This window comes from Oncorhynchus masou, chromosome 25 (assembly GCF_036934945.1).
Source record: "Oncorhynchus masou masou isolate Uvic2021 chromosome 25, UVic_Omas_1.1, whole genome shotgun sequence".
NCBI lineage: Eukaryota > Metazoa > Chordata > Actinopteri > Salmoniformes > Salmonidae > Oncorhynchus > Oncorhynchus masou.
In genome coordinates this window covers 28,090,422-28,102,491 of record NC_088236.1, presented here as the reverse complement: position 1 = coordinate 28,102,491, position 12,070 = coordinate 28,090,422, and the positions used below count along the sequence as shown (strand labels likewise).

General features: G+C 44.5%; 1 protein-coding gene across 3 annotated transcripts in view; it reads right to left on the bottom strand.

Annotated features, from left to right (window-relative positions):
• Window positions 1-1,240: 1,240 nt before the first annotated feature.
• Window positions 1,241-12,070, bottom strand: part of LOC135514038 (AP-1 complex subunit beta-1-like) — a 43,607-nt gene continuing 32,777 nt past the window's right edge. For all 3 annotated transcript variants that reach the window (XM_064937182.1, XM_064937184.1, XM_064937181.1), the window contains exons 21-22: window positions 7,266-7,420; window positions 1,241-3,214 (exon numbers count right to left, since the gene is read on the bottom strand). In XM_064937182.1, the coding sequence (XP_064793254.1) occupies window positions 3,140-3,214; window positions 7,266-7,420 (230 nt within the window). In that variant the 3' untranslated portion in view covers window positions 1,241-3,139. The remainder of the gene's footprint in view (window positions 3,215-7,265; window positions 7,421-12,070) is intronic.

Below are 12,070 nucleotides of genomic sequence, written 5' to 3'. Positions count from 1 at the left end.
GATAAACCTTGGGTTTCACTCTGGACTCATGGAGAAAGAAGGGGTGAGGACAGAGAGAGAGGAGCAGGGATGAAGGGAGAGGAGAGCAGATGTGTGAAGGGATTAGGGTAGAGGAGAACAGGGATGAGGGGAGAGGGGGAAGGGAACATCAAATTAGTATGCAAAGCTGTTTTTTTAAGGCTGCCCAACAATACTGTAAAAATAATGACAGCTCACTCAGTGTGGACAGCCCTATACCTTCCGAAGGTCATTGTAAAGATAACTGTAGATATGCCTATAATATACAACATGAACCCATTTGTTAATATGGAATCTGTATGTACATATTACACAAAAGGACAAAAAATGATTTAAAACAACTTCTGATCATCTTCCCTACTTCAGAGACTTATAAAGCAGACATGTTCTCCCTGTCAATCAAGCAGTGTCTGCATATGTGGCCAAGTGTGGAAGAAGAGTTACTCATCAGATTGTAAATTCTACTAGTACAATACTAACCAGTGTTGCGATTGGCTTAGTCCTTTATATTACTTTGTGTGTATGTGTGTGTATATGTGTGTGTGTGTGTGTGTGTGTGTGTGTGTGTGTGTGTGTGTGTGTGTGTGTGTGTATATATATATATATATATATAAGATCTCAGTGTACAAAACATTAGCAACACCTTCCTAATATTGAGTTGCACCCTCCTTTGCCCTCAGAACAGCCTCAATGCGTTGGGGCATGGACTCTACAAGGTGTCGAAAGCGTTCTACAGGGATGCTGGCCCATGTTGACTCGAACGCTTCCCACAAGTTGGCTGGATGTCCTTTGGGTGGTGGACCATTCTTGATAAACATGGGAAACTGTTGAGCGTGAAAAACCCAACAGCGTTGCAGTTCTTGACAAACTCAAACCAGTGCACCTGCCACCTACTACTATACTCCGTTCAAAGGCATTTAAACCTTTTGTCTTGCCCATTCACCCTCTTAGTTGCACACATACACAATCCATGTCTCAAGGCTTAAAAATCCTTCTTTAACCCCTCAATCTACACTGATTGAAGTGGATTTAACAGGGGACATCAATAATGAATCATAGCTTTCACCTGGATTCCCTTGATCAGTCTCATGGCAAGAGTAGGTGTTCCTAATGTTTTGTACACTCAGTGTATATCTTATGGAATCCTTATTGGATGGAACTAAAAGTGGTATACCATTCCTAATTGATGATTCAAGTAAATTCAGAAAATGCACTTGTGGCATTTGTGAATATATCTGATTTTTAATAGTTCGGTTTCAAATGATGTACACACAAACGGTCAGTCAAAAAAAACATTAGATTTCTCCTTCACCAGCTATTTTACAGCTTCTCATCACATACACACTAGTCAGTTTTCGCCACACACAGACCAAGTAAATCCACTCATCTCCAAGTAGTGAAAGTGCTCACTGTGGAGCTTTCCAGAGGGTTCTGATTCAATGACTCAAAAGTTTAAATATCCAATTCATTTTACAAAGACTAGGTAAAACAGAATGGTGAAGTTGAGTTGGTCAGATTTTCTTCATACAAAAGACTTCATGATGTGTGCTACCTCTACAGTTAGTTTCCTATACAGATAAAGTATAGAACATACAGGTGGTTTGAAGCCTCTATGACAGGTGGCAGAGGTACTTGACCAACTAAGAGGGGAGGAGAATGCAACAACCTGGCAGGGAGCCCAAGCAGCCCTGATTAACAGAGCGCACACAGCAGAAACAACATCCAAACATCTGTGGCCCTCGCCCGCCAGCATGCCCAGAGTTAAAACTTCAATTACACTGCAAATACAAACCTGGGAATACATAATGGAATTACTTTAAAGAAGAAAAGGGGCAAGAATTAGGGAAATAAAATGTATTGTATGTAGTAGTGAGGCGTATATTGCTGAGTTTACACAGGCAACCCAATTCTGATCTATTTGGCAATCATTGGTCTTTTGACGAATCAGATCAGATCTTTCGCCAATAATTGGGCAAAATATCAGAATTGGCCTGCCTGTGTAAATGTAGCCTTAGATGTTGCTCCAACCCTCTAATAACAAATAGCACACAGGCACCCCAACACACAAATACATGCACACACACATGGGAGAGAGAGAGACCTGCTCCAAGAGACAGCAGAGATCGAGTACAACAACAATAAACAAGCCCAATGGGCACATCAAGAGCAAACAACAAACTAAACACATATGTGACATGGTGTGTTCCAAAACATTTAGTGTCTCTTACTAGCTGGGACATCACATCCCTTTAAAATAAAAAGGAGGAAAGTGTTTGTGAGAGAGAAGAAGTGAAGACATTGAGAGGGGTGAGTGAAGTGAGAACAGGAACACAGCAGGTGCTTCACAGCCCCAAGATATGGGGAAACAATGTGTCTGTACTGCCAAATTTTAATGTGAAGCACCAAAAGGTATGCTGACAGTAGAGATTTAACTGCTGATTACACACACTAAATATAGGTACTAATTTGCAGAGACGCGAGGTGAAATAATCGTGAAAAGAGAAGACATCGGGGGGGGGGGGGGGATATGGAGAAACAGTCACAAGGAACAAGAGTCCGTCGCATCACAGTCTCCTCCAGCAGCACTAGCTGAAAATCCCTACCAGGTGTGTCCCAGATTAGAGGCTCATGGGAGAAGGGTGAACTGAATCAGATCAGCACGGGCTGGACTGGAGTTAGGCCATCATGCAAGGGAGATCTGACAGGGTAGTGAGCTCTCATTGAAGACCAACTAGACTTGGTGGGTTATGGGAAACACAACCCCAACCATGTTCAAGGTGAAGAAGACAAAGGCCATTCCAACTATTGACGTGAGTGACAGGATTGGTCTATAGAAAGCTTTGGGACCATGAGGGCTAGAGACTTCAGACATAAATCAGATAAGGACTTGTAGAGTGGAGGGTTAGTGCTTGACAGAAAGAACAGATAGAAACCAGAGTCCCCAGGGAGGCACACAGACAGACAGCAAAGTTGGAGATTCTACAAGGAAAGGGTCTTTCAGAAGCCTGTATGTCAGGAGGAGAAGGGGGAGGAGAGGGGGTCCAGGAGGTCCCTCCAGTCAGGGCCAGTCTCCAGTCTCCATGCCTCAGGTTGCGCCACCTACTTCAGCCCTGTCAGGGGTTCAGTTCTTCAGCACTGCCTCGTAGCACTGGAACACACACTGGGACACCTCTGGTGCTCTGCACTTCAGAGAGATCTGAGGAGAGAGAAGAGAGAGTTAGTTACTACATGGTCTGGCTGGGCAAGGAGATAATAGTCCTTCTGTTAGCAGGTGTTAGGTGTTGAGAGCACCTGGTCAATAACAACACTAGTTCAGATGTTCAGCCAAAGCAAAACCGTTTCAAAAGCCAGCGTGACATGCTGGAGAACAAACGTCAGGTAGAAGCTATTGTTTTAGAAAGACATGGACAAGCTAGCGAAGCAGTCAACAATATACAGTACATTTCTATGTAATAACTAAAATCAACAAAACAGCTAAGTGTCATTTCTTCATAAACAACAAATATAATCTCTCATGTGGAGCAGATGCTGCCCTCGTCTTTCTCTCAGGAGTCAAGTGCTATGAGAGATGAACTATAGTTCAGTGATCTAAAACTGATCACACTTTTCCTGGTCATCATTTGATCGAACATCCTTGAGAGAGAGAGAGCCTTTTCAGGGAAGAGGAAGCTGTATGGACGGGATGAAGGCAAATTCGCCGGGCCACTTTTTCATACCTTCAAGAAAAGCTCCTTTCGATATGCTAGTCAAGTCAGTTAGTGCAATGCAACGGTAATGGCAGGACTTTAAGCACCGTCTGTTAAATAAGCATGGTAATTATTTCAGCAGCTTCACTGACTCATGACTGAAGAGAAGAGTGAATAGCTCCCAACCTCCTCGATTCCCACCATTTCAGCAGAGACATTTTGTTTCATTTTATTTGCGGGGGAGAATTTATTAGCATTAGAAATGCTGCCTTTTATTCAATCTTATCAGCTTGGAGCAGAAAAATAATAAAAATGCCTCATTCCTTCTCTCCTTGTGAAGTTGAGTCTGTTGCTGCAGGAACTAATAGAGCTCTTAGCTAGCTGCAGGAACTAATAGAGCTCTTAGAGGCGGTTTCCATGTCATTAGAGCTCATGCAGGAAAAGCTCAAAATTCTGTGCTGCCGTGCGTTTGCAGCAGTACTACTGCAGCCGTGTGTTTCCAGCAGTACTACTGCAGCCGTGTGTTTCCAGCAGTACTACTGCAGCAGTACTACTGCAGCAGTACTACTGCAGCAGTACTACTGCAGCAGTACTACTGCAGCAGTACTACTGCAGCCGTGTGTTTGAGGTGCCAGGGTGATTGTGTGGTGATTGACAGTTCCGGCTGGCTCGTGCTTAGCAGTTCTAATAGCAATTGTCATTAACTGGCCAGAAGCATTTGAAGTCCCATTAGACAGAGGTTCACACCAGGTCCCTCTCTGACCCATGGGACAGGAGATCACACTGCTGTACCATGGTGACAGAGTGTCCCCCAGCACTGCATTGGTACATTCCACAGTGCTGCGCTAGACGAGTGGGAACACTACACAACTCCTCCCTCCAGGGCTGCCGCTGCTCTGTGTACTGCTGGCTCTTTACTAATGCATAATGGTGCTGGCATGATTAGTCAGAAACACACAACCTAGGCCAAGTTGGAGAAAACAGGGCCTAGCTGGCTGTCATAAGGATCAGCTTATTATACCAGGTTGTAGAAAAGCTCTGATCAACTAGGTTTACATGGTGTGTGAGCATTTTGCTTAAGGCTTTGTAAAATGCTGCTGAATAATCTGCCTGTGAGTCAATATGAGGGTGGCGTGTGAAGGAGAGAGTGAGAGAATAAAGGACAGAGGAGAAAAATAACTAGCTGTAGAGAACAGTGACTGGTAGAAAGTGCAGGTGGGTGGTGGTAGTGTTTTAGGAGAATGGAAGAAGATGTAGGAAGATGTAAAGATGCTGTGATTTCTGCACCATATAAGGATACCCGAGATTGAACGATGAGTGGGGGAAGAAGGAGGGCTGAAAGTTGAGTAAATAGAAGTTGTGTATGATGGCACGGTCATGGCGCTGGCTGTACCAGAGCACCATTCTCCCACAAACCCCTGCAATTAGCCACTCTTGGGGAGGGTGGAGTGAACCAGCCCTTGCCATTGGTCATGCTGTTGCCATGGGGATGAGAGGTGAGGGCCCAGTGCTCCACTTTAAAAGACTGAGCTAAGAAGCAGAGCATCATGGGATAACAGGGACCAAATAGGTGGGGTGATGGAGGAGCATTGGGGTTAGCAACGTTACGTTAGAGTAGACCCAGTTAGTATAGAAGGTTTGGTTGTTTAGCAACCAAACCGACGTGTGCTCAACTATGAGGCAAAACAGACAAGGTTGGCTTAGATTGTTGACATGTAAACTACATTAGTTAGTCTCCAACGTTTATTGAAAACAAATACATTTGCACAATGAGCACTTCTCTCAAATACATTATTACAGTTGTTGGTTACCTAGCGAATTTTTGCCATATTAGCATAGACATGACATCAGTCAAGACACCACAAAATGGTATCAAGAACAAGACACAACTAGCTGAAACGAGACACTTACGACTCCCCACATGGCAGCTTCTTGGCATTATTGTTAGCTATCTGGCCTTCCAGAATCACAACAGACTTTTGCCCCACTGAATCACACGCATCGCTGGTGACGTTGTCAGCTAGCCAATATATAGAGTTAGGAGGGCATCATTTCTTAACTGATGTCAGCTTTACTGCCTTTCTACAGGGAGCTGTGGAATCTTCCCACAGGCTGAGTACGATCCACAGTGTTCTTTTCTCATGCTAAAAATAACTGCTCAACACAAGCATGTGTCAGGTTGACTTTCACGTGTTGTACTGAGAGCATCAGAACCATGCAGCAGCAGCAGCAGCACAGAGATGTGAGAGTGCATGCTGCACATGTGAAACTGTGGAGGAATTCAATTTAAAATGCTACATTTGAGCGAGATGGATAAAACAGATTGACTGACTGAAATGGACTCATCTGGGCTGGGGAAAGAAAACAGTAAATGCCTGTATAATGAATAAAAACATGATCCTAAAGCACATTGACAAACGAGATGGGCTGAGGAGTCACGTCAAGGTCACTGTTCTGAAATACTCATGCACAATGTCCTGGGCTACTGCTAATAATCAAGTAAGCAGACAACAGTACTGACACACAATGCATCACAAATGAAACAATACACACACAGACACCCCCCCTCAGGTGAAATACTCTTAGCCAGCAGGGTTGGTGGTGATGATGACTCACTCACCCATACACACTTCAGATCATGCCCATCTCTATTCATCCCTACACTCCAGATCATGCCCATCTCTCTTCATCCCTACACTCCAGATCATGCCCATCTCTATTCATCCCTACACGCCAGATCATGCCCATCTCTAGTCATCCCTACACTCCAGATCATGCCCATCTCTCTTCATCCCTACACTCCAGATCATGCCCATCTCTATTCATCCCTACACTCCAGATCATGCCCATCTCTATTCATCCCTACACGCCAGATCATGCCCATCTCTATTCATCCCTACACGCCAGATCATGCCCATCTCTATTCATCCCCACTCCATCCCTACACTCCAGATCATGCCCATCTCTATTCATCCCCACTCCATCCCTACACTCCAGATCATGCCCATCTCTAGTCATCCCCACACTTCAGATCATGCCCATCTCTATTCATCCCTACACACCAGATCATGCCCATCTCTAGTCATCCCTACACTCCAGATCATGCCCATCTCTATTCATCCCTACACTCCAGATCATGCCCATCTCTATTCATCCCTACACACCAGATCATGCCCATCTCTATTCATCCCTACACGCCAGATCATGCCCATCTCTATTCATCCCTACACGCCAGATCATGCCCATCTCTATTCATCCCTACACGCCAGATCATGCCCATCTCTAGTCATCCCCACTCCATCCCTACACGCCAGATCATGCCCATCTCTAGTCATCCCCACTCCATCCCTACACGCCAGATCAAGCCCATCTCTAGTCATCCCTACACTCCAGATCATGCCCATCTCTAGTCATCCCCACACTCCAGATCATGCCCATCTCTAGTCATCCCCGACACTCCGCTCTGCTGTCACTGAAGTTATTCTTATCCACCTGTCTTTCCTAGATTTCTCTCCTTTAATAAAAAGTTGTTCTCAGTCCCTCCCCTGTCCCTGTGCTCACCGTGTAGTTGGGGTTTCCAGCCTGCACCCTCAGTTCAGCCAGCACCCAGATGCCATTGGACAGTTTGATGGACATGTAAAGCATGTCCTGGCCCTCCACCGTGCGCTTGGCTATGGTGAAGATGTTACTGCCCTGCAGCTTGCTGCTGGCTGCATCTGTTTTGGGGGATAAGAGAATAACCCTCAAACACAATCTGTGTCACTTCTTAAACTTGAAATACACAGTTCACATTTTAAAACATATTGTCAGTGACTTCATAAAGTTCAAACCCCTAGACCTTTTCCACATTTTGTTACTATACAGCCTTATTCTAAAATGTATTAAATATATATTTTTTTGCAATCTACACAAAATATCTATAATGACAAAGAAAAACACAGGTTTAGAAATATGTGCACATTTATTAAAAATAAAAACAGAAATACCTTATTTACATAAGTGCTCAAACCCTTTGCTATGAGACTCGAAATTGAGCTTAGGCGCATCTGTTTCCATTGATCATCCTTGAGATGTATCTACAACCTGGGAGTTCACCTGTGGTAAATTCAATTGACTGGACATTTTTATTTATTTCACCTTTAATTAACCAAGTAGGCCAGTTGATAACAAGTTCTCATATAATATATATATTTGCTCAAACCCTTTGCTATGAGACTCGAAATTGAGCTTAGGCGCATCTGTTTCCATTGATCATCCTTGAGATGTATCTACAACCTGGGAGTTCACCTGTGGTAAATTCAATTGACTGGACATTTTTATTTATTTCACCTTTAATTAACCAAGTAGGCCAGTTGATAACAAGTTCTCATTTACAACTGCGACCTGGTCAAGATACAGCAAAGCAGTGCGACAAACAGAGTTACACATGGGATAAACAAACGTACAGTCAATAACACAATAGAACAATCTATATACAGTGTGTGCAAATGTAGTAAGATTAGGGAGGTAAGGCAATAAATATTCCATAGTGGCGAAATAATTACAATTTAGCAATTAAACACTGGAGTAATAGATGTGCAGAATATGAATGTGCAAGTAGAGATACTGGGGTGCAAAGGAGCAACAAACAAAAAAATAACATGGGGATGAGGTAGTTGGGTGGGCTATTTACAGATGGGCTATATACAGGTGCAATGATCGGTATGCTGCTCTGACAGCTGATGCATAAAATTAGTGAGGGAGATGCGTCTCCAGCTTCAGTGATTTCTGCAATTCGTTCTTGTCATTGGCAGCAAAGAACTGGAAGGAAAGGCGGCCAAAGGATGAGTTGTATTTAGTTTTACTTGCATTTAAGAGCAATTGGAGGCCACGGAAGGAGTGTTGCATGGCATTGAAGCTCGTCTGGAGGTTAGTTAACACAGCGTCCAAAGAAGGGCCAGATGTATACAGAACGGTTTCGTCTGTGTAGAGGTGGATCAGAGAATCACCAGCAGCAAAAGCGGCATCATTTATGTGTACAGAGAAAAGAGTTGGCCCGAGAATTTAACCCTATGGCACTCCCATAGAGAGACTGCCAGAGGACCGGACCAAAGGCCCTCCGATTTGACACACTGAACTCTGTCCGAGAAGTAGTTGGTGTACCAGGCAAGGCAGTCATTTGAGAAACCAAGGCTGTTGAGTCTGTCGATAAGAATGTGGTGATTGACAGTCAAAAACCTTGGCCAGGTCGATGAAGACAGCTGCACAGTCTTTTATCGATGGCGGTTATGATATCGTTTAGGACCTTGAGTGTGATTGAGGTGCACCAGCTCGGAAACCAGCTTGCATAGCGGAGAAGGTACTGTGAGATTTGAAATGGTCGGTGATCTGTTTAACTTGGCTTTCGAAGACCTTACAAAAAGGCAGGGTAGGATAGATATAGGTCTGTAACAGTTTGGGTCTAGAGTGTCTCTGATGACCGCGGAAGCTTTCCCATCTTTAGGGATATCAGACAATACGAGAGAGAGGTTGAACAGGCTAGTAATAGGGGTTGCAACAATTGCGGCGGATCATTTTAGAAAGAGAGGGTCCAGATTGTTTAGCCCTGCTGATTTGTAGGGGTCCAGATTTTGCAGCTCTTTCAGAACATCAGCTATCTGGATTTGGGTGAAGGAGAAATTGGGGAGGCTTGGGTAAGTTGCTGTGGGGGGTGCAGAGCTGTTGACCGGGGTAGGGGTAGCCAGGTGGAAAGCATGGCCAGCCGTAGAAAAATGCTTATTGAAATTCTTGATTATCGTAGATTTATCAGTGGTGACAGTGTTTCCTAGCCTCAGTGCAGTGGGCAGCTGGGAGGAGGTGCTCTTATTCTCCATGGACTTTACAGTGTCCCAGAACATTTTGGAGTTTGTGCTACAGGATGGAAATTGCTGTTTGAAAAAGCTAGTCTTTGCTTTCCTAACTGCCTGTGTATATTGGTTCCTAACTTCCCTGAAAAGTTGCATATCGCGAGGGCTATTCTATTCTAATGTAGTACGCCACAGGATGTTTTTGTGCTGGTCAAGGGCTGTCCGGTCTGGAGTGAACCAAGGGCTATATCTGTTGATAGTTCTACATTTTTTTGAACGGGGCATGCTTATTTAAGATGGTGAGGAAAGCACTTTTAAAGAATAACCAGGCATCCTCTACTGATGGAATAAGGTCAATATCCTTTCAGGATACCCGGGCCAGGTCGATTAGAAAGGCCTGCTCACTGAAGTGTTTTAGGGAGCGATTGACAGTGATGAGGGTTGGTTGTTTGACCGCGGACCCATTACAATGAGGCAATGAGGCAGTGATTGCTGAGATCCTGGTTGAAGACAGCAGAGGTGTATTTATAGGGCAGGTTGGTCAGGATGATATCTAAGAGGGTGCCCACGGTTACATATTTAGGGTTGGTAGGTTCCGTGATAATTTGTGTGAGATTGAGGGCATCTCGTTTAGATTGTAGGATGGACCGCCGGGGTGTTAAGCATGTTCCAGTTTATGTCACCTAACAGTACAAACTCTCAACATATGGTGTCCAGGGCACGGCGAGAGGGGGTCTATAACAAGTGGCAGCCGTGAGACTTGTTTCTGGAAAAGTGTATTTTTAAAAGTAGAAGCTCAAACTTTTTGGGCACAGACCTGGATAGCATGACAGAACTCTACAGGCTAACCACCCCCTTTGGCAGTTTTAACTTGGAGGAAAATGTTGTAGTTAGGGATGGAAACTTCAGAATTTTTGGTGGCCTTCCTAAGCCAGGATTCAGACACGGCTAGGACATCAGGGTTGGCGGTGTGCTAAAGCAGTGAATAAAACAAACATAGGGAGGAGGCTTTTGATGGTAACATGCATGAAACCAAGGCTTTTACGGTTACAGAAGTCAACAAATGATAGCGCCTGGGGAATAGGAGTGGAACTGTCAGTACATTGGAGGTAAACCTAGGCGTTGAGTGACGATGAGACACGTAAGCCAGGTGAGGTTTCCGCATGTGTGTGGGGTGGGACAAGGCATCTAAGGCATTTTGAGCTAGACTGAGGGCTCTACAGTGAAATACAACATTAAGAACTAGCCAAGACAGCAGTAGACAAGGCATATTGACAGAGAGAGGCATAAAGCAATCAGAGGTGTTGATCAGGAGAGCTAAGACAACAACGAGTAAATGTGGATGAATGGGCAGAGCGGGTCAGTTAGAGGACCGTAGTTTAAGGCATGGGCCGATAGGTAAACAAAATGAGGTACCGTGTTATTGAAAAGTCCAGTTGGCATCAGCTGTGTAGCCGAGTAATCATTTGGTCAAAAGAGAAGCAATAGTTTGTAAAGGCACACACCTAATCATCAAAAAAGGTCCAACAGTTGACTGTGCATGTCAGAGCAAAAACCAAGCCACGCCTCAGTAAAAGGTACGACAGCCTGTTTGGAGTTTGCCAAAAGGCACCTAAAGACTCAGACCATGAGAAACAAGATTCTCTGGTCTGATGAAACCAAGATTGAACTCTTTGGCCTGAATGCCAACCGTCACGCCTGGAGGAAACCTGGCACCATCCCTACGGTGAAGCACAGTGGTGTCAGCATCATGCTTTGGGGATGTTTTACAGTGACTGGAAGACGAGTCAGGATCGAGGAAAAGATTAATGGAGCAAAGTACAGAGAGATCCTTGATGAAACCTGCTCCAGAGTGCTCAGGACCACAGACTGGGGTGAATGTTCACCTTCCAACAGGACAATGACCCTAAGCACACAGCCAAGACAACGCAGGAGTGGCTTCGGGACAAGTCTGAATGTCCTTGAGTGGCCGAGCCAGTGCCCGGACTTGAACCTGATCGAACGTCTCTGGAGAGACCTGAAAATAGCTGTGCAGCAACGCTCCCCATCCAAACTGAAAGAGCTTCAGAGGATCTGCAGAGAAGAATGTGAGAAACCCCCCAAATACAGGTGTGCCAAGCTTGTAGAGTCCTACCCATGAAGACTATGCTAAAATCGCTGCAAAAGGTGCTTCAAAGTAATGAGTAAAGGGTCTGAATACTTGTCAAATTTAATTGCAACATTTTTAAAACATTTGTACAATTTATAAAAACCTGTTTTTGCTTTGTCATTAAGGGGTATTGGGTGTAGATTGATGAGGAAAATGCTTATTTCTCTCAAATGTTGTGCACAAATTACATCTCTGTTAGTGAGCATTTCTCCTTTGCCAAGATAATCCATCCACCTGACAGATCTGGCACATCAAGAAGCTGATTAAACAGCATGATCATTAAACAGGTGAACCTTCTTCTGGGGGCAGTTGTCACACAGCACAATGCCACAGATGTCTCAAGTTGAGGGAGTGTGCAATTCTCATGCTGACTGCAGGAATGTCCACCAGAG